The sequence below is a fragment of the Ascidia mentula genome, chromosome 8 (assembly GCF_947561715.1).
Source record: "Ascidia mentula chromosome 8, kaAscMent1.1, whole genome shotgun sequence".
Lineage (NCBI taxonomy): Eukaryota > Metazoa > Chordata > Ascidiacea > Phlebobranchia > Ascidiidae > Ascidia > Ascidia mentula.
This window is the reverse complement of record NC_138573.1, coordinates 10,980,113-11,007,471: the sequence shown is the minus strand read 5'-3', so window position 1 is coordinate 11,007,471 and position 27,359 is coordinate 10,980,113. Positions and strand designations below refer to the sequence as shown.

At 33.2% G+C, this 27,359-nt stretch overlaps 1 protein-coding gene across 3 annotated transcripts in view; it reads right to left on the bottom strand.

Moving 5' to 3' along the window:
* Positions 1-27,175, bottom strand: part of LOC145912623 (protein furry homolog-like) — a 40,347-nt gene extending 13,172 nt beyond the window's left edge. For 2 of the 3 annotated variants that reach the window (XM_083000156.1, XM_083000157.1), the window contains exons 1-36: positions 27,032-27,175; positions 26,114-26,238; positions 22,288-22,347; positions 22,174-22,213; positions 20,324-20,544; positions 19,529-19,678; positions 19,122-19,224; positions 18,866-19,066; positions 18,538-18,702; positions 18,264-18,423; positions 17,317-17,543; positions 15,862-15,965; positions 15,418-15,598; positions 14,929-15,041; positions 14,366-14,504; positions 14,091-14,306; positions 12,073-12,237; positions 10,188-10,289; positions 9,667-9,839; positions 8,546-8,699; positions 8,343-8,486; positions 8,117-8,230; positions 7,404-7,695; positions 7,156-7,327; positions 6,836-6,943; positions 5,924-6,072; positions 5,660-5,829; positions 5,176-5,388; positions 4,378-4,745; positions 3,810-3,849; positions 3,319-3,413; positions 3,159-3,225; positions 2,539-2,673; positions 2,415-2,478; positions 1,692-1,794; positions 810-936 (exon numbers count right to left, since the gene is read on the bottom strand). In XM_083000156.1, the coding sequence (XP_082856282.1) occupies positions 810-936; positions 1,692-1,794; positions 2,415-2,478; positions 2,539-2,673; positions 3,159-3,225; positions 3,319-3,413; positions 3,810-3,849; positions 4,378-4,745; positions 5,176-5,388; positions 5,660-5,829; positions 5,924-6,072; positions 6,836-6,943; positions 7,156-7,327; positions 7,404-7,695; positions 8,117-8,230; positions 8,343-8,486; positions 8,546-8,699; positions 9,667-9,839; positions 10,188-10,289; positions 12,073-12,237; positions 14,091-14,306; positions 14,366-14,504; positions 14,929-15,041; positions 15,418-15,598; positions 15,862-15,965; positions 17,317-17,543; positions 18,264-18,423; positions 18,538-18,702; positions 18,866-19,066; positions 19,122-19,224; positions 19,529-19,678; positions 20,324-20,544; positions 22,174-22,213; positions 22,288-22,347; positions 26,114-26,238; positions 27,032-27,136 (5,265 nt within the window). In that variant the 5' untranslated portion in view covers positions 27,137-27,175. The remainder of the gene's footprint in view (positions 1-809; positions 937-1,691; positions 1,795-2,414; positions 2,479-2,538; positions 2,674-3,158; positions 3,226-3,318; positions 3,414-3,809; positions 3,850-4,377; positions 4,746-5,175; positions 5,389-5,659; positions 5,830-5,923; positions 6,073-6,835; positions 6,944-7,155; positions 7,328-7,403; positions 7,696-8,116; positions 8,231-8,342; positions 8,487-8,545; positions 8,700-9,666; positions 9,840-10,187; positions 10,290-12,072; positions 12,238-14,090; positions 14,307-14,365; positions 14,505-14,928; positions 15,042-15,417; positions 15,599-15,861; positions 15,966-17,316; positions 17,544-18,263; positions 18,424-18,537; positions 18,703-18,865; positions 19,067-19,121; positions 19,225-19,528; positions 19,679-20,323; positions 20,545-22,173; positions 22,214-22,287; positions 22,348-26,113; positions 26,239-27,031) is intronic. The other variant, XM_083000158.1, reaches the window with a different exon arrangement.
* Between the last annotated feature and the right edge of the window lie 184 nt (positions 27,176-27,359).

Sequence of the window (27,359 nt, the reverse complement as noted above, 5' to 3'; positions counted from 1 at the left end):
TATACAACATAAACACTTAAACACTGTAACAAAAAGTGTTTGTCAAATGCCAAATATTTTAAAAAAATCTCTTTTTTAATCAAATAAATTTGATAAACTAAACTTTCGGAAGGGCCACAAGCATAAAAATAAGGCTTGCCGATTACCTGCAGAAGGTAATATTAATGGAAGTGTGCAAAAACAAATGAGTTGCCTCCATAGGTGTAACCAGGATTTTTGATATTCAAAAAATGTCAAAAATGTTTGGGGGAATTCCCCGATTTCTTGCTGTAAATTGGAATTGCAGTCGAGCATTGCAAAATATATATGCCCATGACAGTGTAAATCGTTACATAGACGGCGGCTTCCTGGCGCAATTGCATAGCACTATATGCAGTACTTTGCCATAATTTTGTTACTATTACTTCGAAAGAATGAACATATTTGTCAACCAAAACAGGAATTAAATGTGCAGTTACGTAGTCAAGAAAACACACAAATAAAAAACTATTCTGCAAGCGGTGCTAAAAGGGTACATGCATAATATTTGCAACATGTTTAACAACTAAATTAATTGACATTTTACACACAGGGAAACTGCATGCCATTGCAACAACGTAACCAATAAAAACAGGACATTTCATCCCAAGATGAACGTAAAATGCCATATGTTAGGTAACACTGCCCAAAAATACACCTATGGTTACATCCAGAAATATTTCCAACTGTGTTAAAAAATACAATAATTCATGAATATTTTTATGTGCACTGTAGGCAGCAAAAAGATTGTAACAGGCCAGATAAATCTCAACATACAAATAGGGCCTTACCAGGTAACCAAAAACAGACAGCAAGTTGTGAATAAAAAGTTCAATTTCTTCATCTCCCCGCAGCTTAGTGTCCTTGAGCACATTTGCAGGAAAACTATTATCATATGGCCACATCTGCTTCGGAGACCTAAAATTATGTAAAAAAGTCAGAATAAATTTTTTTGGTAATGCTACACATACACTATGAGATAGAACTCGTTGATAAAGTAAAAAATTCACCAAAAAGTCTCACAGGCACCAAAGACTTGGTATTTTACTGATGCGGCCTATTGTATGGTTTGTACCATCAACATGTCTGCATGTTTTGTACCTCTTTCTGTGTAAACAACCATTACATCTGACTGACTGATATTTTTTTCAATATTTATATTTGCACTATATCTCTACTACAATAATAGCTTTTTGATCATGCCCATTGCTAACTGGAAGAATTAGAGTTTAATTGAAAGTAAAACCTAATGGCCTTAAGAACCTCCAATGTTGTATATTTCGCTTTGCCTGCATACTTATGACATCAGAATAAGAGAAACTGTCATGAAATGACTGCAGGAATCAGCCTGTGCAGGTCGGTGTTGACTGACAGGTGTGTCTTTGTACATAAGACTATATTCCAGTAACTCAAAAAGTTCATCAGCTTTTAAATAAACATTTGACAAAAACTGATGATGCCAATAGCAAAATTTATTTATATTGTAAAGATTATACACACTGGTGCTGATTGTCTGCTACTTATTTTTTGAGTTACTGGGACATCAGAATAATGTTTCAAATGCTTTAAAAAATAATGAGGTCTATTGTGGCTACTATACAAGTTCAATTTTATACCACTGGTATGCTTGCCCAGTTTCAGAACCCCTGATGCAGAAAGAAAGAAATCATTACCTAGTATAAAGATCCAAAACAAATGATTTAACAAAAGCGGACATCTCCTTCTGAAAAGAAATTTGGATGTCAGAATTTTTCTCTGGCTCACTTTTTTGATGTTCTGCAAAAATTTGATTTTGAATCATATCTGATATTTAGGCAAGTTTGCACAATATACTTATATATGTATTTTTAATGCGGTGGCCGGAGACACAAATAACATCACTAAATTTGCAATTGTCACATATAAAGGTTATCTAATTATTTGAGAATGACGTTCAATATAAGTAAGTACAACTGCTTCTTTTTTATGCTGTCAACTAATTTTCAAAAGTGTTTCAAAATTTAAAAGGCTTGTTTCAAATTTTTTACGTCATTACGCCACCATAACAGTGCATCAAGTACTGAAATCAAAATGGGTAAAAAAATAAAACAAGGCTGAGGTGTTAGTTCTTTGATAATGGACTGGAGAGATGCAACAGAAAAACTAATGTTGCTACATGTTAAGCATTTAGCTTTTTTCAACCTTTGAGTAGTTGGTGACCACACAAGTGAAAGTAACAAGCACATAATAGATATGGATAAAGAATATTAATTTATCCAGAAGGTTGTGCATTCTGATATACGTTTGGTGTAAAAATTTTCATAAGAGAAATAAAGTTTTCCTGGAAAAAGCTTTCCTTATTTCTGCTTTTTGGCATGATCAAAGATATATAAAGATAGGTTGATTTAAATGCTTACCACTTTTTTTTGACAGAACTGATATTAAAGCTGTACTCGAGATGGACATTATTTCCATAACAATCTGCAATATGACCAAACAATTTAGCACACCATCAAAACAACCAGTCAAAACCTGAAGTACCTTCTCTTGTTCCTTCGGTGGCAGTAACAATATGACCACATGTGCTAGCAGTAATCTACACTTTTCAGGTATTTCTGCAAATTGGACATTGTCCATTCCAAAAGTTATTGCCAACAGCACTTTTGACAGAAACGTCTAAAAATAATTAGTATATTTTAAAAAAAGTCTAAATAAGCCATGCACATCTCTAGTTTATCTCAGAAACATTGCTTTAATTTTAAAATAAAATACTTTTGAAGAGGGATTGAAACATACACATATCAATTTGTATTATAAATACAGCAGAAATCATCTTATTGTTGCTTAATATTACTTCGTTTTGCATCACAGTTGCATAGTAATCTGCATTGTGTCTTATGTTGTACTGAATGTAATAATAATTTTGGTGGTTGTCTAGTGTTTAACATGGCAACGTGATACCAACAGTGTTAAATTATTTCAATCAAATGTATTCAAATGTATGACAATACTGTCACAGTGTATTGGGAATAATAAACGTTAACTTAATAAAATATTGAATCACTATTCAACTTGTTAAATGAAGAATAAACAATACAATTTAGTAAACATTAGGTGGCTCCATGCACACTCCAAATAGTCATTGACTGAACCATGTTTACCTTGACATTAATGGATAGTCCATGGACAACTACAATCTCATATAGTAGAACACAGGCAATATCCGATCTGTAAGTACAAGTACTAAATCTCTCTGGCATTATACACTTTAAGTGTAACATAAAATTATAATTGTTGCTCTTGCATGCAATATAAAACTACCTCAGTAAAGCAGAACTTGCAGAATTACTTGGTAGAAATTCATGTAAAGGTAAATAATGAAGTGATCCTCGAACACAGTTTAGAAAACCATTTTCCTGCCATAAAATGTTTCAAATGCATTTTAGTACAAACATGCAGTTCAAGGCATCCAAAGATTTCATTGTTTGAGGAACACCATTATGAAAGTATACAATAAACATTAGTTGTTTTAAGTCTTTTTACACTTCATTGGGTGTGGAAAACAATTTTTCTGGCCATAATATAATATTTTTCACATAAAAGCCAATGCACAAATTCCAAAATCAACTCTTTTTACAAATAATATTTGATTTGTTTGTAAGAAAAAAAAATCTCTACGTAAACAGATATATGACAACACGAAAACCATCTCTGATACAAACAAAGTTTTTTATGTTTACTGTTGGCATGTAAATCTTTACTACAAACTATCAATCTTGACCAACATACAAAAAAAAATATTTAAATTTTACCGACAAGGTGTTCTTTTTCATTCCAATAAAAGTTCCAGATCTGAAAATAACATAATTTCTGAGCAAACTATCTGAATAAACAGATTCAAGCCAGTTTAGTGCAGCATTTCGGCAAAAGGTACACAAACTCTTTGCAGGTTCCAACTAAAAGCTTTGCAATCTTTTCACTAATTACCACCACTCTAAAAGAATAGAAAAGCCAGGTTTGCTGTGATCACCAGAATAAAAATCAGTTATCTGATTTGGCAAAAATCAATCCTGTTGACTACAAAGCATGTAGTATGGAACAGGTTACAACAGACATTGGAAAAAAGTAAGAAGTCAACTAATAAAACAGAAAAATTGAAAGATGGTTTAACTTTAAAAACATACTTTACCAGAGACTAGGTCATTAGGTATCCTGCCGATCATGCCATTGCATGAAATATTACTGCATTACCACAGACTATTCTCAAAAATATAATTTATATTATACAAAGATATTTTCGATTTGCTCTTAAAATATTCTATCATCATCATCAACTATCATCTAAACAGACCAAAAATGCATATTAAAATTCAGACACACCTTGCCTTGTAGATACTTTGGTCTGGATCAGAAATCTTGTCCATGAAAGACCTGTTATAAGAAGAAGGCAGTGACACAAGAGATGAAGACATTTTGCGTTTGTCTGATGCAGATAGTGTAGAACTTTTTTGGAAATGAATGTTTTCAGGAAATGAATAGTTGCCGCCTTTTGATAGAAGACGACTATCACAGGAAAAGTTCTCTGTAATTTCATATTGTCTAAATGAAAGAAACGGCTCCTTGATTCCCAAACGTGGGGAAGTGCATTCCACTGAAACTTCAGCATCCTGCATACACTGGTTGTAAATAAACTTGAGACTTGAATTTGATTCATCCAAAACAACTTTGTGCGATGTCACTTCAAACATCTAAAAACAAAAAACAAGGTAAGAAATAGGCACTTCTGAAACTAAGTTTAATATAAAAAACAAACAAATAAATAAACAACCAATTAAAATCATCCTATAGTATGAAATTGATTAATGGTAAAAGTGTTATTCAGTATCAAGGTATCTAAATTAATGCATTACTTGCAGTTACAACTGTGTATACATAACAAGCCTTGATGTGTTCTTAATGTTAATCAAACCTCATAATTACAATGCGTTAAATACGTAAATCAAACTGATTTTAGCAGCACAGTTCAACAGGTATCTGAAATGTATTTTATATTTAAAACCCTTGATTGACCATACTCTTTGTCATGAGTAAAAACCTCATTTTTTCTGAAAATTTTTGCTGATAAATTAATATTAGAATGACTATTACAAAAATTTGTATCAACCAAAAAAATCTTACCTGTGATTCCTTTATGAGAAAATCTGTTACAGTATCAGGCTTTGCTTTTGCACAGTATGTTGCTATAAGTTTCGCTGTTGTGGATATTTCTTCGGAAAAGTAGCTCGAGAGTAACGTTGTTGCAAATTTAAGGAGATATTGAAGGTTTTCCAAACTACTTGAAGCCAATCTCCTCCAACAGTTTTCTACCTCCAACTCACAGCTGGTGTGATACTGACAACAATCGTGTTTAAATATTAACTAACTTTGAATCTTTTCCTTCACATTAAACAGCAAGAATATGATAATTGCAATACGTAGTAGCTTTGAGGTAAGTGATACAACAATTTTCTTCTGATTTGAGGTCATTTGAATTTTTTTTTTTTACTTGATTTTTTTGAGGAATGTAATTGAGGATTAATACAGTCTGCTCTGACATATCTACAATCTTTTTTAGGTTGGGTAGTACTGTTAAGTGAATACAATTTGAACTAAACAAGCTTACTTGTGCTGTTATGTAACACAAGTTGGACAAAACAAAAAGTGATATATTTGGTTTGTTCTTATCATCACTTTCCATTTTATCTAGATGTATGTTTTCAATCCAAGGCACAATGTACTGTAACATGTGACGTTGAATAACAGATGAGGTACACTGAAATCGATGAAATACATCTGAAAAAATGCATTTTGTCTAGCAGTGTATATAGCATGAACAAGTGCAAAAACTTTTTACAACTAATTATTAAATCAATGTTAATATACTTACCTGAAAGAATATCTACTGTTAAATTGGGATAAAGTTGTGCAATTTTTTTAGACAAAAAATAGTAGTGAGTATTTTGATAATGTTCTGAGAGAAGGTTGTTAACATATTCCCCAGAAAAAACTTTCTTGGTTTGATCCTCTTTTGGTAGCCTGCATTAATACAAAAAGAGGTAAGCAGGAAATACCTTTTTGTTGATATAATGTTAACAAAATTACAAATGTGCCAGATAATTATTTTTTCCGTACAACTACTTTCATGGTCAAGGCATTTATTTACAGCATAAACTACCAGATATCATGCTGGTTTTTATGCAATAAGAATTTTAGATGTAGTATATAATTGAGGAACTTGGGATGTGGATATTTTTATTGGCAGTGCATTCCAACCATTGGGCCTTGACCTGCTGGTGGTTCGCGAAGTTCTTTCTGGTGGGCCACAAGCATGTTACCTTATAGCCCAGCTAATTGCTAAATACGCAGCGTCCAGGACTTGTTTCACAACAATAGTTAACAGTGCGCGTATTCCTTGCAAATGTGTCGGTCACAATTTTCTGAGCACTTACACAAACAACCACGAACGAAGCTTGTGTAATTAATTTATTTGTTCTGACTAAAATTTCACCCTGCACTTTTAGGTAAGCTATTAGATCATCAATTACCCTAGTTGCGTAATAAACAATTGTCATTGTTATGCGTAAGTTGATTGCGAACTCACCAAAAACATTTACAGACTAATTAAAGTCTACACACTCAGGGTTGGAATACTGATCTATAAAAAGCCAAACCCCATAATGGTAACAAAATGCCACATATATTTCAAAAGTGGTCCATGAAAAAATGACCAATAAAGTATAAGCGTAAAAACGTTGAAAGCCACTGATTTAATACAGTTTTAGAGATAAATAAATATTACCTGTATTGCAACAAGAGCAACAACTGTTTGGCTGGCTGCAAGAGATCCTGGTTACCCATGCAAAAAACTGATAAATTCAACAAAGCCACAAAATTGTTTGGCAAAAACCTTCAAAAACATAGATACTTGTACACATAATGTAATATGCAGAGTTGTATCAATTTGCCACTTTATATTTCTTTACACAAATAAATATTTTTATTGCATATATTGATACGTCAACAAAGGTTGCATACAGGTTATCAGTGTAATGCACGACAGATTTGTTCATAATACTGTAGCACACAAAACATTACTTTTAGTATAGCATTTGAACTTACACTGAAGAAAATGCTGCACATATTCCCAAAAAGCAACCAGATGAAACAAGAAGTGAGCCAGTATAGCATTTATCAATTATCCACTGCAAAAGCATTTGACAGCCTTCATTTTGTTCCAATAGTAAAATGATTGCCTCCTTGCCTACATCATGAACTCGGGAATTCGAACAGTCTGTAACAATAAAAATTTCAATTTTTAGTCCTCTCCATTAGCATTACCAAAAACAACAAGACTTTTGTTTAACTACCAAGCAATCCTTCCAGCCAAGGATATAAATATCCAGACTCTTCACTAAGTCCTTTGTCGTCAAATATAGGTCCACAACAAAGAACTGCACATTCAGCTCGTAGCATTGTTATGTGAAAAACAGTGGCAGAATCAGAAGTTTCTTCATTCATTGACTCCAGTCGGTCCAAAGCTCCAAAGCTGAAATACTTTTCGCACCATTTTCCAAACATAAAAAACAATGCCCTGCGGCACTCATTGGACAAAAATGTCTTTTGAATTTTGGAAGGAAGATGTTTCAACAATTCCGTCACCTTAAAAAAAAAATCTTTTCAATTGAAAGTCTAAGTAATATTATCACAACTCGTAATATCAATGGAAGCTTGTGACAAGTTTGCAAATTTGAGTTTGTGGTTAAAGGAAAACCAAAACATTGCAATTCTTTTACTTATCAATTTTTTTGTGGTCATTGTTTAATGTTGCTCAATTAATTGTTTTTTGTTATTTTATAGTTTTTTGCCCCAATTTAAGGGTTTATTGTTAAAAAAGTTATATTGCCTGTCAGCTGTCACCATATATTAAAATTTCACTATGCAAGACAAATTTTGTAGTTTTGCTGAATAAATTATAATGTTTGCATTTGTTTTTTTCACTTAACCATACCTAAAAATGTCATATATACTTTACCAAGCTAAACTTATCAATCGTTTTCTTAAAAAATTACCATGTAATTACCATTGATGCAAAACAGAGACGAAGATCATCTAGTGTTGTTAGAACTAAGGAAGAATAATGGGAAGTTGATGGTGGTGAAAATGTTCCTTTTGGGGCTGGTATCTGTCCTGCAAACTTTTGAAACAAATGAGCATTTGACAAAAGACCGAAATACTATATAATGGCTTTGTTAGAATAAAAGAGTGCTATTTTAAACATTGCCAAAGTTTGTGTAAATCAAAGTCACCTGGTTTGCAGATACAAAAATAGAGGGTTCAGTTTTATCAACAGATTCCAAATAAGCCATAGTGTTGTTGATGTAGGCATGCACAACAACATTTGGAAAATTATCCTCCAAATCATTGCAGGGGCACAGAGATTGACCCAGTACCTGATTTATAAATTTGCCAGTCCCAAAATAGTACTATTAATTTTTTTAGCTAAACTTGCCTTTTGTTTTGCTAAGTTCTCTAACAAACGGGAGATTATCAGTCTTAAATTGTCTCTTTTTCTTTTTCTTCTCACATTTTCTTGGCGTGGTATTTTGAAACATTCATCAATTAAAGGCTCCAACACTTGCAGAAGATCAGAAAGAGCCATACAACTAAAAAACATTTAGCAAGTAACTGTTGATTGATTGAGTTCTCTGAAACAGGTGTAAAATCTGTATCCTTTACCAGCAGTAAAACAAACAACAGTACACTACTGTGCCTAATCAAAGCTACATATTAATGTTAGCCCTTAAATTACTGCTCAACAATATTATAGGTATGACAATTACATGTTATCTTTTGTAGTCACCAAAGAGTACTCAAAAAGGGTAGATTTTTTTTATTGAAAGAACATAAATCTCAATTTTGACAAATGACATCACCAGTTTCAGTTTTATTCAAACAAAACAAGTATTTCTAGGGTGTTGGTTTTAGTTATGTTTCCTTAATGAAATCTGTGACATCTCCGTTATCCACATTTACGCCTAGGGTTGTTATAAAATAGACGTTCTTAAACTTGTCAAACAACAAGTATTTTTCGCTGCTTTAAATGAAACAATCATATGCAAGTTTTCATGCCGCCAGTAAGAGCAGTAAATATCTGGAAAAGAAAATTGACTTGTTTCCAACTTGGTTCCACTCGGGAAACAGGGAAAATGAGTTGGCTCACATGTGCAGAATTACACACATGTGAGAGCGAAGCGAATTCTAGTTTATTTTTTGATACCAATGACTTTGATATCACTAAATGACTGATCCTATTTTTTATGCAAAATTATAATAAAATTCTTTTATACAGCTAATTTATGCCACAATAAAGAACTTTCCTCAAGTAATACTGCATCAATGCAGATGATTTTGCAATTTAGTGCTTCAAGCAAAGCCTTAGATTGAGAAGAAAGACACACATACATGTCCGTACATAACCTGCAATTGGACTTTCATTGATACGATTTTGGAGTTGTAAAGTTAAAATACTTGGTGTAAGAACATGGTAATTTTATTTATTTTCATCTCTTGCAATATGACCTTGAGTTAATAAGTGCTTCATTAAAAAAAAACTTCTTAAATTGTGCTTACTTTGTTGATCCCAATCCCCTCAACAAACATTCTTTCAATGATATATTCTCTGACTTCAGATTAGCAATATTTTGTTCCATTAGTTTTGAAGTTGATGCTAATCTTTCTGTATCCTTCAGAAGACATACATACCAATCTGGTGTTCCAGCAGGAATTGCTGACAATGCTTGCTTCTAAATTGTTAACAATTACACACTTGCATATTTGACATTTTTGCTACAGGAATGGAAAGAATTATTTTGTTTTTTTAACAAATTTCAAACAGTTGAGCAAACATATAGAACTTCTATTACATTTGTTTTGTTATGTGTCTCTTATGGTATAGTATCATTTGAATTCAAATAGCAGGGATGAACCTACCACCATAGGTGGCACTAACAAAAAATAAATTTAGTTTGTTGGACTTGGTAAAACTAATGTTGACAAGAAAAATTATGTCCAATCAGAAAGAATTTGGAACAAATATAAAAATAAGATAAGTTCAATCACATACACTAAACAATTTAGAAAATAAAACTCACTCTTACTAATGACACACTACTTGGGGCACAGCTGCAAGCATACACCAGGTAGTTTGTCCAGAGTATCACCACTTGTTCCATAGTGTTTGGAATTGTTGATACCTACAATTTGGTTTATCAGCCCAGTTACACAAATAACAAAAACAATCTTTCTTTTTATAGATACATAATTTGGTAATAAGTAGTGGTGCACAAAACAAAAATATTTTTTATTGGCTGGAACCAAACTTTCATCAAAACTTGCCCAATAGTTGTGGGTATATAAACTGCAAATTTTATACCCTACCTCTTAAATATGGTAAAATACAAAGAAACCAGACCTGATATTTCACAAAAAGCTTCAAAACACACAATTGGTATTGCCGAACTAATTGCAATGCGCCTTGAGGTGGCTAGTATTAGGATGCAACCGTCACTAAAAAAGACTAATATACTGCAATTAATGTGCATGGAATATAGTATTTATGACAAAAAGCAATACTTTAAAAAAAAATTTAAACCAGAAAGTTAAAAAATATCAGTTTCAGCCGAATGGACATTTCAGTGCACCTATATGAAAAACCCATTGGAAATGTACCAAATTGTAGTCCTTAACAATTTGCGAATTAATTGGAAAAAATACACAAAATAGATTTGTTAGTCGACAGGAAAATAGTTAAGTCAGTAACCTACTGAGTTATACTGGTCAGCATGTCCCATTGTTAATAATAATAAAATCAACAGTATTGATTGGTCTAACACAGTGGTTCTTAACCGGGGGGTGGGGGAGGGGGTCATCAACCAATTCTCATGGGGGGACGCAAGCTCTATACCAAAACTTCATTTTTTGTAGTGACTTTAATGTCCTATGCTTACTGTCATATTTTCCTTACAGTTTTGGAACAAAAATCTTGTACTTGAAATGAAAATCTGCCTGTGTAGTTAAGTTACTGTTACATCACAAAGAAACCACTGTGTCACAAAATACCTTTTATGATGATTCATCTGTTTCGTCACAAACCATTTATTGGTCCCATAATTTTTAGTTAAAATAAGCAAGCCTAAATTGATACATATTATGTTTTTATTGTGTTGCAGTGTTTAGTTAGCTTGCTTATTAACTTAGATCGACAAAAAACACAATTGCTTTTGGTATAAAACCTATTTACAGTTTGGGGGGAGGGGGGCGTTAGGCACCTGACCGTTACTAAAAGGAGGCATTTTAGAAAAAAGGTTAAGAACCACTAGTCTAACATGATGTAACATAGTATTTAAGGCACGGAACTTGACATCATCCCAAACTTGGTGCTAAATTTAACGAAGTCATTAATGGCAACAAGGGCCACACTAGTCTATTCATGATCTAATTATCAAGGCTCAATAAACTAATATTTAGGTTGTCACTCATGGTTTTGTAAAACACTGCTTTACTAAATCTGATATCTTGTTTGGGTAAACGGAACAATAAGATCTGCGCATTCTTCCAGTGAAAAAAAATATACATCTTTGGTTAAAAAAAATTAATTCATCATGGAAAATTGCTACACTAATCCATTGCCTGATGTATTACATTGCAGTGATAGCAAATTCTGTATTTTCTGATTTTGCCCATACCACATTCTTAAATCCTTGCCTTCTTTCTAATGTTTTTGAATTACATCCCGCCAAGTTTTGTGATGGACGTACCCTTATTGTGCCTATTTATATTCCTGTCAAGTGATTCTTTTTTCTGAATGCACAAAGCGATACAATTGCACAATTTCAGGACTGAAATTTTGTGAAAAAAACAGGAATTTTTTAAATGTTAAGCAAGCCACACTGAAGAATAGGAATGAAAATAAGGCTTTAATCATGGTGTAATATTTTGAACTGCTGTTTTCATTTTACCAAATGAATTATCACCTACTTTTTTGCTAGTGGATATTTGGGCAAGATCCATATGATGCCATAGTTGTTCCAAGCGAATGTTAACATCACCCCAAGAAAACTCTACAGCTGATGGACAGAATGCTGGTATTGCATTGGGCTTCATGTACAATGAGATTACAAGACTCCACAAATTTCCTGTGGTCTAAAAATGTTATAAAAGTATTTATAAATGATCTGGTAACCTTTTAAACTCTTAGGGGTGAAAAGCAGCTCACATAAAAAATATTATGATCATCAACAAACAAAATTAAAGCAGGGCAGCACTGCAAGCAAGTTTCAAAACAAACAGAGGTTTTAAATTACCTTTTTACGCTACCCACATTGTACAACAATTGGATTTTTTGTTTTGTTTAAATGTAGTTTACACACAGCAAAGCTCATTTCAAAAACTATGGGTTTCATTCCTGAAAGCTATGTGGTGCTTTAAGTTCACTTTGCTGCAGCAACAATAGCATGTTGAATAATGTTTTCTTGTCTTTGTACTTTTAAGTATATGCATAGCATAGTTACAATAATTTCATCCTTCTATTTTATTTATATTTTTTAAATTTTCTTTCACTGAAGATATTTTTTGGGGAGCAATTTATATGATAACATATGTTATCCTTGATAGGCAAAATAAGTAATTGTTTTTTCAGACAACCGTAATATCTTCCTAAAATTCTTGAAATTAAGCATGCCAAGTATTAATTTATAACCAAACAAACACGCAAGTTCATTGAATGTGGTTCATTTCTTAGCTTAATGGGACTACTTTAAATAACAATCAAGTTACATTTCACAAAAATATTGTTTCCACTAGTCACAATATAAAAGTAAATAAGCAAGGGGGTAACTGAACACTTATTTATAGGTTGATTTCCCAAGGTGCACTGCATGCAAAATATGACAAAAAATACTTTCTGTACAATCTTCAATACTTGAACCATAGTTGTATTTAGCGCAGTAATATTTCATGCAATGGCATGATTGGCAGGATCGCCCCACTGTGCAGGTCCTTGCTTGGGGATCACAGCTATCGTATCGCGATCATTAGGTTTGCAGGCTTGACAGCCCAGGCATTGCAGCCTAGATGGATCAGCCACTTTTTCCTGACAAGTCGGAGCAAGATTTGAAAAATCAAGCTCCCGGTGAGGTTTGAACTCATGACCCTGGGCTAACCAGGCCCAACGCTCTACCAACTGAGCTACAGGAGCTCAGTGGTTTCACGGGGTATGGCAAGTTGTGCGCTTGCGCACCAGTGTACCTTGGCCACAATATACCCCGTGAAACCACTGAGCTCCTGTAGCTCAGTTGGTAGAGCATTGGGCCTGGTTAGCCCAGGGTCGTGAGTTCAAACCTCACCGGGAGCTTGATTTTTCAAATCTTGCTCCGACTTGTCAGGAAAAAGTGGCTGATCCAGCTAGGCTGCAATGCCTGGGCTGTCAAGCCTGCAAACCTAGTTGTATTTAGGGTGCAAAACTAACAAAGAATCAACAAACGACTTATGATTGTTCGGTGATGTAACAATAAAACTGTTGACAGGTTATTTTTGTGATGTACTTCTTAGCATTTTCTGTTGCTAAAGACATGTCCCTTAAAAAAACGAGAGCTCAAGAGTAAACTAGTGTTCAATGAGGCATTATTGTTTTGTGCACACACAGTAACAGATCAGAAATTCATTTGGAGGCAAGCAAAGATGGCCAAGACAACCTTAAAACCCAAAGAACTAAGATATTGAGCACTGTTTATATGCGCAAAAGAGCCATAATAGTCAATGAGAGCTGCAGTGTACACTTGTCTGGAGCACTGTTTGTTTTGCAGTAAAATAGTTTTCTCGAAGCATTTCATGCGGGTTTACATATAGATGATAAGAAATTATTTTGTTTTCTAGTCTTGCATTTTTTCTCTGTTTATGCCCCTCGACAATTGAACTGCTTAAATTTATGTTAACTGACAAAAAGAAATATCAATATTTTGCAAAATAAGTTTAGTTTGTACACACAAATTATGTACCTGGGTCCATGAAGAACTGTACTCTACAAGTGCTGTAAAATTCTTTAGAGCTGCAACTTGAACTAACTTCTCAATATTAACAAATTCCATGTTTATTTCTTTTTCCTGCATTTGTATTGTTTCCGCAACTATTTGTGGGCACAATCGATCCAAAACATCAATACATAATTCATCATCACTCTTGGTGTACTCCAAATACATAGATAAAAGTTTTATCTGTATATAACACACTTGTGAAAATCTAAATAAACAAAAAAGTGTCTTAGCAGGTTAACCTCTTTGAAAAGCATGCATGCCAACTTCCGCATCACTGTTCGGTTGCTGCACAGTAATACCAATCCGAACCCTTCCATGCGATGTATGAGTGGACCAAATGTGTTTGGTTTGTCCAGAATATCAGGCAGCTTTTCACCACTGCAATATTTAAAAAAAACGTTTTTTTCAGTACTTAAACCTTTTGGAAAGCTCAAAAAAACTATGTTTCTAAACACAGGTTCACTAAACTTTAAAGTTCAAATATACAGGTAAACAATATTTATTTTAACCTGTAAATCATTTTTACTTGTAATGTTAATTTTAGTAAAAAAAAAATAAATTTTCACCTGAAATAAAACTTCATGAATATACAGTACTATGTTTCACCATGAGAACAATCATTCATCCAAAAAGGGTTTCAAGTAAGTTTAAAGTAATTGTAGTAAAGGAAGTGATTTTTTTTTTATTTTTAAAAGGAAACCGTATATTTTACTTAAAAGGGTAGAAACTTCAAACAAAGTATCTCAATAGAGTCGGATAAAATTGAAAAAGCACAAGATGTCTAAATAGTATTTTAAACAACCTTGCACATTCATAAGAATTGTTGACGGAAGCAAGTTTGTTTTTCCATCCTGAAATGAGCTGCACCAAGTGTTTTAAAGCAGTTTCCAGCAAGATTGGATGTGTATCATTGACCTATTTTGTAACATTGCTAATTTTCGCAATTGCTAACAATATTACTGTGTATTACTTTTATCATACAAAAATCAGTTTTCCTCTTAATCATCAATTAAAAGGTTTTATAAAGACAGGTCGCATACAAGTTAAGTTTAAGAACATGCACAAAAATTAGTACTGCAACACTGAAGTGTTTACAAACTCGACAATCGGTGACTATCAATATATTAACTGCTTTTATAATAATTGGTTTAAATTATTAATCTGTTCTTCTGGTAGAATTAAACGTAACTTTTATTCACCGACTTTTAATTGTGCCCGAAGAATAGATCAATTAAAATACAATATGCCTGGCATCAAGAGCAACATAATAAATATACTTTTTACAACTTACTTGCTTCAAAATAAATGAAATAAAAGTTGCGATAACATCTTCACGCTTTGGTGGAAAATCTAGAGCAAATAACTGCAAAGCCTTGAAAGACAATGATCGAAGCTCCTCATCAATATGAATGGTTAAACGGGACAATAATTCAAATAAGTCCAATTGGCATAAATCACCTACGGGAATCAACCTAAGACATAAATAGTGATAGTAAGCAGTGGTAACCACCCACTTCAAATGACAGAACTAATTTTCAATGAAGATAACTTAGCCATTAAAATTATCTTGGCACAAAAATTAATGTTTAATGTGGTTACTGAGTATATTGTAATCTTCGTTCTATATAATTTTTGTGTCAGAAGGTCAGTTATGATTATTGATAGTTTTTGGCCATGAAATTACAATATAATTCTTTTGAAACACTTATCTTACGCAAGTTTAAGGAGTACAAACCTTGGCATGGCTGCAACACATGTTCGAAATAATTCAATTTTTGGTTTATTATCCTCTGCAATTACATCAGATGTCCTTTGAGTCATCATCATCTTTTGCCCAACCTTGATAAAACAAACAAAAATGAAAATATTTACTTGCACACAATACAGAGAACAAAGCACTGAATCACAGTACTCCGAACAAAAATATACATAAAACAAAACTATTGGATATCCCTCAACACAAAAAAGAGCAGTTTTGCCAATGAATACAGCACAACATCAGTGCCAAAACAATCAGCTATTGCACAAACCAATGGATAAAGAGTTACCATACACCAAGAACCACTCATGGTGAACAAACTTTACACACATTTTCAGTAAATCAACACAAAATTTCTGGGCAAGTAAATCTAAACCTGTTCCAAATGGTTTAAATTAAATTTAAGAAAGGTATAATTCTATCATTTTTGAAAAGTAAGTTTGTGACAAGAAATGCAACATTCCTTGTAAAACTTTGCTCACATAGTTCATACTACACCTGCTGAAATTTTCCATTTACATGTTTAATGGGTTTTAATCAGCTTGACAAACAATCCAAAATGACTAGTATCTACTGGTCTATAAACTGGTGTACAGTAAACTTTGTTTAAATTAGATGCGATTTGTCAAAAAAATTATTTCCAATAAAATTTTACCTTATTTGATTGCCTTAATGCCTTATTTGATTGCGTCAGTTTAGACATTTTCATAACTATAACATCCAAAAAGCACTGTGACCCATGTTTCTGATTAATGCACAGATTACCCAAAACATGGTTTAATCTTAGTGTTGTAATGCACTGGCATAAAAGGCAAGCAACCACTTCATTTTGATCAATTAATGCATGTTACAGACAAATTCTGCAAATATGTCCTATCAGTCTCTGGTTTCTAACTTATATTGTTTGTCACACCTCATGAACAAGGAGTAGCTCATGCCAATTAAGTTGTCTTTAAGCAATCCTGTCACAAAAAGTGTACCAGAAACTACACATGTCACAGCCAGTAATGACTCATCCAACACAGTAAACCATGGACTGATGCAGCATAATTTATTGTAAAGACCAACCAACAGACGGTTCCAGAAGTCTTCTCATAAATGTTGCAAGTTAGACAAACAGCAATTAAAGGTAAACAAGCAACACTTTACTAACTTTTACTAACATTGCAGTTTAGTAAATACAAATGCTAATTATGACGCACATTTGTTTCTATGTTGCGTGGTAGTCTTTCTTAATTAATTATTAATTTAAGGCACAGGGGTGGCCAACCTATGGCACATTTGCCAAAGATTTCAAGTGGCACACCTAATCCCAGAGATATTAAAAGAAAAAGAATGTCTGCTCATGAAAAATAATAGTAACTGATTTCCAGAAAAAACAATAGTTAGTTTACAAAACAATCAAAAAACATTCAAATAAAAATTATAAACCTGTGTGTCAAGTGAAATAATCATCCAATCCAATGCCCGTTGAACTTGCTGATGATACTGTAGAACTCCTATAGTCCTTGCATCATCTTCTGTTAGCATTTTGCTTAAAAAGACTTTTTTTACTCTGATTGTATTTCCAGATGGCAGGATCCCTACAGTTGATGGCATAGGAGGGGCACCATCTTTTTGCTGCAAGCTGTCAGTAATTACTAAAAATGCACGCAACCCTGTAAAAAGAGTGAGTTGATAAAAGTTTTTGTAAAAAAAAAACTAAACATAGTTATGTGCTATAACTTTTTAATGACTAGTCATTTTAGACAAGAAATAAATTTATGTTGCCAAGAGAGTTGTAACAATTTATACACATTGTAATTTTTATGCAAACTGTGATAAGTTCCATTCACAATGCATAGCAATTTATCCCAAGTTTTGGATTTGGGTACAAGCAAAGGAATTTGACTCCAGTGAAGTTTAATGATTGGGAAACGCCAATAGTTCTGGTTCTAAAACTATCGCTTATAAGACTGTGCTACAAATTTGTAATGTTCATTCGGTGACTGCGAATTCACAAATGGAAGTTCACTGTCACCCTTTGCCGTTACCAGAGAATTTAATGTAGAAAATAGGTGGTGGTTGTCCTTCGCATAGATTGATTTGGTGGACATTTATAATCAAATAAAATTGGGACTAGAAAGTCAAATGAAAGCTTGCTAAAAGCACACATCGAGTTGCTTTGTAATAGAACATGTTGCCATTTGGTATCAGTTCTGCACCAGCTTATTTTCAAAAAATTACAGATGATATCACTAAAGACCTGCCAGGTGTTGCAGTATATGTAGATGATAAACTGGTCAGTGGTTCGTCTGCCAAATAACTAATTATAAATGTCCAGTCATTGCATTGAGTAATAAGAGTTACCACTTATCGTCTAATACAGAAATGTTTACCTATGTTCATTCTTTCTGGCTGTAAAGTGAGAAGTCGTGAACTTCTGGATGACGAAAGATTAATTCCAAGCAAGTCCATAATAATTTCTTTCATTGCAAAATCTAGTCTTTCTTGAGCAATAAACTGAATGATTTTTACATAAATACTCAGTGGAGTGTCCTGATAAAACAGTTGTTAAGACTGCACTCAGTTGTATTTAATTTGTAATAAACACAGAATGTTGGACTTATAAACAGTATAAAAAGAGAGTTTGTCTTAAAATATGACTTTTACCTTTGGAACAATTGTTCTTGAGCCGAAAGGAAACAGACTTTTTATAATTGACTGCAGCCTTGTTTGAGTTGCCAAGTTACTTTCACATTTAATACGTACAGTATATGTCCATAAAAGCCTGTACAAAGACTCTAAAGCGACTCTTGAAACTTTTTGATCACGATGCTACAAAAAAAAACAGCAAACAAGAAAATTTAAAAAAAATTTAACACCTAAAATGTATTGTGTTTCAGAGAAGCTAGACTTTTAAACTTTGTCATGGAAATGACTCCATACCAATTTAGATTAAAACAAAATAACTACAATCATCAAGAAAGACAAATAATACCTTTAAATTTGATAGACAGTTTTCTAAAAAAATATGCCAATTGTTTAAAAAAAACTGTTTTTGTGATACACAAAGTAGGCATGTAACAAGAGGATACATGGCCAGCTGATTTTTTTTTCTCTTTGACATTTCCAAAGATGTGGGGTACAGTGTGTCCACAAACTCCCTCAAAACAGGAACATTAACTTCTGTTTTTACAGCCTAAATAGACAAAATTTACAAAATATTTGAAATATCTGATCATTTTAATACTCACTGCCGCAACAGGAATTAATATTTCAACAAACAAAGCAGCCAATCCATGTTTTAATTCTCTGTCCTTGGCTTCAAGAAAAAAATCTGCAAGTTCTCTTAAAAATCTGTAAGAATATTTTTTGGGGTCTGAGTAAGAACAGATTTACATATAAGGGGACATGACCAAAAATGTTCAACAAACTATTATCTAACATATGTTATATTTTAGTTTCATGTTTTTTTATGTTTATTTTGTGAATTTTAAGAAACTGGGCTGATAATAGTTTAGTTAGGAATTAACTGCATTAAAATTAATGACAGTGTAAACAATTCTATATACATGTTGGATTAGAAAGAATACTTTTTTAAACTTTGCCGTACTAAAAAAGTTAGAAAGTGCTAAAATCCAGTACAAAACTACATGCATACCTAAAAGAAGCTTCAAAATCTTCAACTGGATACATTTTAACTCGAAAAAATTTCATCCCCATAACAAGACTTAGAATAGTCTGAGTGCTATGTTCTTGTCGTTTTGCATCATCAATTTCATGCAAAAATTTTTTTCTGACGGACTGAAACCTTTCAAAGCAAAAATACGGTAAATAAATAATTTGTTTTATAGCAAGTTCTGTTTTTTTTTGCACATAAAAACACAAAATTACTTAAAAGGCACACTACAGAACACATTTCAAAAAAGATTTTCAAAAGAAGTCACAGAATTTTTTTAATCCAGCATTTCAAAGATTATTTTGACCTTATTTGAAAATTATTTTAAAAGATAGTTTTAATTCAATGTGTTTTTGACACAAATGTCATACCATTTTATCAGCAAATGCAACAAAGTAATTCACCATTACCAAGAGCCTGTATTTTGAAATACAGGAATAATAAAATAAAAAATCATCCTCAATTTCATACATATACACCCGCTAGATCCACCACTGCTATCCAAATCCATGTCTTTAATCATTGCCTTATAAGTTTATTAGTTCACAAAAAATGTGTCTTTAGAATTGCTTAAATTTCACAAATCACATCCATTAATTTTCACTAAAATGTTTTCTCCCAACAGGATTTTGCTGACATGCTATTATATAAACCTTAAGACAGTAACAGAAACATGAAGAATTGGCACCAAGACATCTTCTCTACAACACATTAAGGGCTTGTACATTATTTTATGTGTGTTTAGTGTTTGTATCATCCTGCATAACTTCAACTTACTTTGTTTTGGCTATAACTCCAATAACCTCTGAAAACAATTCCGCAACAATCCTTGCTTTACTGTCTGCCTGATCATTACCATGAATAAGAGAAGTTGCTTGTTTAAAATGATTGAACGCAAGAGTCAAAATTTGTTGAATAAATTTTTCTGGCAGTGGGTGAACTGGTAACTGCTGAAGTATTTCAATAAGGGCTAATGTGAAAACTATTTTCACTGCAATCTGAAATAAAAAACAAATACTTTTGGGCTAAATATATAGACATAAACACAAATTATTACACTTTCATAATGAAAAGAAGATGATTTTTTGATCAATAGATCCAAATCATTAATTTTCAACATGTTTTGTATGCAATTGATTTTTAATTTTGGTGAAAATTAAATTTTGATATGAAGTATATATATAAAAAGCTTAATTTAGACCCAATTCAAGAAAAAGGGTAGTCAAGTTTCATGCATATACATTATTGCCAAACATGGGTTTTCTGCTGTACTTTGTGGCAACATTCACATGATAAAACAAATAGAAAAAATAAATTAACTTTTGGCATAAGCTAGGAAACATTCCTGTAATGTTGTGACCAACATACGCGTCGATTTTTTAAGTTTCCAGGTTAGGCCAAGTAAAATCATTATTCGGACCATAGGTTCTCAGACGTGTTCGTATTGAACTGGTCCTGCGAGTGCCGAGTCAATTTACGGGCTTGGTGCTTTTGAGTGATGAACCGAATCGTCTATTTCGGTTCGGCTAAAAATCGTCTTTCGTTATCGTCAGATCGTCAAAAGCTATTCGTGTTTGGTTTTTAACGTTGTCTTGGCCGTCGTTGGTAGTTTCCAAATGTATTACCGATCTTGTACCAGGCGTGAGCAAAACAAAAATACTATCAAGCACTCCAGCAGTGTTTCCCAACTGGTGGTACGCGTACCAATCCACGCGACGGCATTCCAGGTGGTACGCGAGCTTTTTTCCGTAATTAGTGGATATAGTTCGAATTTAAATAATCGCAAGTGATCGAAAAACATTTGCTACTTCAATCTCTGGTTACTTTGGAACACTCGACTAGGTGGTACGCATCGAAATTGTTTTACCTCCAAGTGGTACGCAACCACAAAAAGGTTGGGAATCACTGCACTACAGGCTCCCGTTTTTTAAAGGTTATGTCTTCAGCGACAGTAAATGCCAAGACTTACATTACGAAAATGTTACTTCACTGATTAATCATAAGGCGTTGTTTATTCCTCGTTCGTTTAAGTGCAGTTTGTAAGATTGTGTGATACACAATTACGCAGAAAAGACACGATAAATACTATCATTTTTCATAGTATTGAAAATTATCTCTGATTCAGCAAATGAAATGCACTCCACAAATTTAAACAGTGGAACACAAAAACATTTAACCATCGCACGATGCGAGCTAATGGTTGCCATTGCGGGTATATCAGCCTAAAGAACGACGGAGATTTTCCAAATCCAGGGTAGGCAGCCTAACCTGGGTATTTTGCAGGTTAGGCTGGCCTTCTCTAGGAGATAGGAATCAACGCCTATGGTGACCAACCAATCATTTCAATGCAAGTCAAAAGGCTATACAATGACGAATGTACAAAAATACGTACATATTGTTTTTAAAGCAAATAAAGTTTTGAAACCTCCAAAAATGTGGAATGCAACTTTCTATATTCATACCTTTGTTACTAGTTCTTTAAACAATTTCTAAACAAAACTGGATTTATCTTGTGTATTTGAAACCGAATTGTTTTGCAAGTGAATTAGCTATTTATAATTACAAATCACAACAGCAAAAATGTTTTGCATAAAAACAGTACCAATGAAATTAAAAAACAACTATACCTTTTGAGTTTCCTTTTGTGTGTATTCGTCTTTGATGTCACTAGAATAACATAAATGTTTTCACTAAATTGCAGCAGTGAAAAGTGATTGTATTATGTAATATGTTGTACTTACCACTTGTTGGAAGTTGATGTGGAAGCAAGCTTATCCTCATTTGCATAATTACCATCAAGCCTATTAAAAGATTTGTAATAGAATTTTTTTTTAATACATTGCCCCAAAAAATGTTTCACATTTATTGTGTTGCTGCAAGGCATATTATATTTACTGTGAAACTAACCTTACACATAAACACTAATTCAATTCAAATATTTTAACTAAGTTTTGCCATCTATGCAGCAAGACCTCATTAGGGCTATGGCCATAAAATTTAGGTTTATTTATGCCCAGAGTGTCAGTTTCTTAGAAACTATACCAATTTAAGCCAAGATTTTGCACATGGTTTGTTATTGGTAGGGTCTTCCATATTGGTAACAATGCCACATGTTCGGTAACAATGCTCCATGTTTGGAAACAATGGTTAGTTTTAAACATAATGCGCTTATTCGCTGAACGTTAAAGGAAGTGCTGGTTGGTTTTTGCATGGATTTTGTCCAAAAAATTATTGCGGTTGCTTTTGTTTAGCCATCTAAAGAGACAAATTTATTTTGGGTGGGGATCCAAAACAATGATGCAATTTAGTTTTCAACACTACGTAAGCGTTTAGTTAAATGCTGTTGTTTGATAGTGACTTGAAATACAAATTTCTCCCCAACTAATAGTTTGCAGTTTGAAATTAAACGACTTATACTGGCACCAACGTCTTCGAACCACTTTTGCGCCCAATCTTTGAAAAAAGAAAACTATTAAGATTGATGTGAATGTTGCAAGATTGACATGAACGATATGTTAGGCTTAATTAAGTTATTATAGTAATTCAATTTATGGACTTTTGTAGATAACAATAGCATTGGTCTGTTCGTGGTACTGCATACCGGTAACTTAACATTTATTCACACCGCCCATGTCGAACAGTGGCGCCGCATGTCGAACACTTACAATGGTGAAAAAGGCATAAATAGAAACCCTGGACGCAAGTGCCAAATACTTCAATAACAAAACTTTGAAAATCCAATGCTATTGTATTCAATGAAAGCCTGGATGTCAAAAACACATGAATATCTTGTTTGTTCCAGGGTGACTAAGAAAAAATTATAAAATTTTATACGTCAGGTTAAAAATATTTTAGGTTATTCGAGTCATAAATGGAAAAGATTTTCTTGGTTTAGGTACTTTAGGATTTTATGTTTTGGTACTGATTCTGATACTTTGTCAAAGACGTTAACACATTTATAACTGTCTTTAAAAAACTTTTTTGTATTTTAAAACGATAAATATCGTCAACCTAAACTTTTCATGAAAAATAAGTTTTTGTCGGCGGAAATGCACACCTTGTCCTCTGTCACAATATAACTAGTGACATAGTGGTAAATTTTACAGTTGAGCGAGCAGTGGGGATTCTCTTCTTTAACTGTGTTGGGGAAAAAAGTTGGCATACTTCAATACTCTTTTCTGACCCTAAATGAAACAAATAATTTTGCTTCACATTTTGTCTTGGCCTCCTTTCGAACTCTGCATCTTGTTTGGGGATTGATGTAACATATTTGCATTGTACGATCATTGCAAGTTTATGTCACCAAGCTTTTAGAAATTTGCATTAATTTTTTGTCTAATTTATGGGAATGGGCAATATAGACTAACAAATCCTGAAAATTGGAATTCCAAACTATCTAAATTTCATACGAAGTAATAAGAATGAAGAGACTGGCCCATACTTTAGAAAACATTGACATGATTTTATTTCTTTATTATTGTGAAGCTAGACCAACCAACCATTTTTAAACTGATGATGACATAAGCTTTTGCTAAAACATCTTTAAATGAATAAAACATGTGAATGTTTTCTACAGTATGGGCCATTTTATTCTCAAAATTGTGTAAGATTCAGTTCACAGTTTTTCTGCAAGCTTTATTACTTTACTTGGTCGTGTATTTTACCGCATGTTAAGGATTGAAAAATTATCGCACCCGTCTGTGGTGAATTTAGAAAAAATATGAGGTTGCTAATTATTGAAACCGTTATTTGGGGTTAAAATTTTTAAGTTTTTTTTTGAACATTTACCATGCAAATTCACTTTTAAAACAAGTAGAGCATTACGGTAGTTCATGCGATATATCAATCAACTTCAAAATCAACTGGTCCGCGAAAACACATAACGTTTGAGGATGCTTATGTATACATGCGTTTGTCCAAGTTTAAGAAAAAACACAAAAACAGACCATATTATAACAAAACAATGCTCGACAATTGTTAAGCAATATATCTCAGTGGGATTGTTTTTATATTTCGCCAATTAAAAACAAATTTGCAATTCTGCAGGACGTTGTCTTGCACCACCAAATATACATATATGTTTCAGTAGTAGTAGATAAATATTTGCGAAAAAAAAAACGGAATCTTGTCAAACAATTATAACACTTGTGGCGATTAATAAAATTGTAGCAGAAATGAATACAACCGTGGTTTTCAAAAACGCCTGTTGTTGTCGGGTTTGTTGAACAATGGTGTGACAAACAATTGTTCATTGCCATGTAAATGCACATGACCGATAAACGGAGCTACAGCGCATTTGAACACTAGTCCGTAGTGTTCGTTAGCAATGTTGAGGGGGTGTTCTGACACTTAAACATTCCCCTACTGCGTGCAGACAGTCTTTTCGATCTACTGGAGGTAAGAATCATTCTTACTCGATTCGTCAACATATGAAAAGTTATTAAGCCACGCACTTGCAACATTGCTATACTCGCAAAAAAGTTCAACGAACTATTGTCCGAACCCGAAATACGCATGATCTAAAATAACTTTGCGTTAAACTCCTCTGCAATAAAGACATAAAACAATACAATGCAGAACACCACACAGACAAATATTATTTTACACCAAGTGACATCGGCAAACGAAAACGTTGTTGATAAACAGTGCACACAGCAATTGTACGAATGTTGTGAACAGTGATTCCAAAACTTTTTTGGCTTAGGGTTCTCTACAGAACACATGCAGATTTTTTGCACATAAATTTTGTAAGCCATCACAAAAAGAAAACAATGAAATTAAGGCTGAAACAAACTTTTGGAACCTCAATACAACATCACTATAGTACCCAAAAATTACAAATGGTACACCTGTTTGGATCCAATGGCACCGGATGTACAACGTATTGTTTAGGCCACAGAAAATAAGGCTATACAAGGAATCCAACAAAAACAGAATAGGATGCAGCATTCTGCATTACATTACCTATTTTAATGATAAAGAGCAATGTGTGTGTTTTCAAGCAATATACAACAACTTGTTGTTACTGTTGTGAAGTGTGTGTTTTTGCCCCAATCAGGTAATTTCGCAAGGTGTGTTAGCTTGTATTTTTTCATTTTGTGCCTTTAAATGTTGTGTGGTTGCATTTGAAATGAGGTGTTAAACCCTGGTGAAGTTTTGCTATATAGCAGATGAAATGTCAGACTAATGAAGTACATGAATTCATGACAGTAGAGCAATCCTATTTAAATTGTATTATACGTAGTAGCAAAAGTATCACATAAACTGTTTTAGAATAGGGCATTATTCTATATTGCCAATCTTTACTAATTTCTCTGAGCACTGCAGTGATGTGCCTGATGTGCTGTGTGGGACACAGCAAATAACATTTGGACCACCTTGTGCTAACTATTATAAAAAGTTTAAATTTTTTAAATATGTTCAAAATATGGGGTGTAGAAATATCAATTAAGTGCATTTTTTCAATGTGTTTGTAGTAAATACATTTTCACAACAAAAAGTTAATTACAATAAAATATTTTGTTGTATTTTCCTGTGATTAAGTTTTACCTGCAATTGAACCCTCACCATTTAAATAGTATTTCTACTAAAGAAGGCAAGCAATGTTCTGCCAGACAGCCCAAGGAACATAATAGTTGATCGAATTCTGCATCCTCACCACGTTGCAAGCATTTCATCAAATGTTTTTCACTCTAAAACACAAAAGCTTGTTTGCTTTGTAAGTTTGGCATGAACATGGTCCCAATTTATGTCAAAATAAACATCAAGAAACCTTTTTCGTACATGAAACATGACAATGTTAACAATAGTATGGGCCAGTTTCTTTATTCTCAGAATTAATAGCAAATCCGTTAATAGTGTTCCTAAATATCAACAAACACTGAAGAACGGTATGGTATATATCATATTTTCCCAACAATCTGAAGCTTGTTTTGTGCAAAGTGGTATATATTACTTCCCCAAATGCACAAAATGTTATGCTACCCAGCTATGTCCCAGTTGACATGATTTTTTAAATCTGCAAGCAGTGATCCTTCTTACTCTTTCTGATAAACTGTGTGGCCTTTTTGCATTGGCCATTGAATGTGCAGATAAGGGTATGGACTTCCCCACATATTTGTATAACTAATGTATTCATGGAACAACTACGCACCACAAATGAGTCTGACAACACAAAGCTGCATATAAATATTGGCTGGAAATGTATTTGAGTTCTTCAATAAAATGCTTAATGGTGTAGGGGTTATCTTTTTCGGAGAAAAACATAAATACCAAGCACTAAAATGAAAATTTTTGTTTACGTGAAGACAAACTGGAATTAACGGTATGTAGAACATCTGGCAATTTTCTAAAATAAGAAATAATTTTCAGGAAAGACACTTATCAATAGGTACATCATGTCAAAACATATCCCCAAATCAATATGGAAATAATGGGGACACAAAAAGTTAGCTTTTTCACTTGCCTACATAAATATAAACTTACCACAGACTGTGCTGACAGGGCTTCCAATTTATGATTAACATGTGATGTAAAATCCCATAATAGTCTTTGCAGAACAAATACGCCAGGGGGTGTGGAAACATTCATTGGATAACATGTAACCTATGTCCGTTGTTCATTGCTGGGTACCTTCAAATAAGTTAACTTACGAACGAAGTGTCTACCTTCAAAGAATGACAATAGTCTCGTAGCGCCTATGCGTTTTTAACTGACGTTGTTGTTATTTACATACTACTGTCATTTATTGTGGTGAAATATTTTCAACAAAATATATTTCACGCACGAATGAACACAACTTCAAAGGATTTAT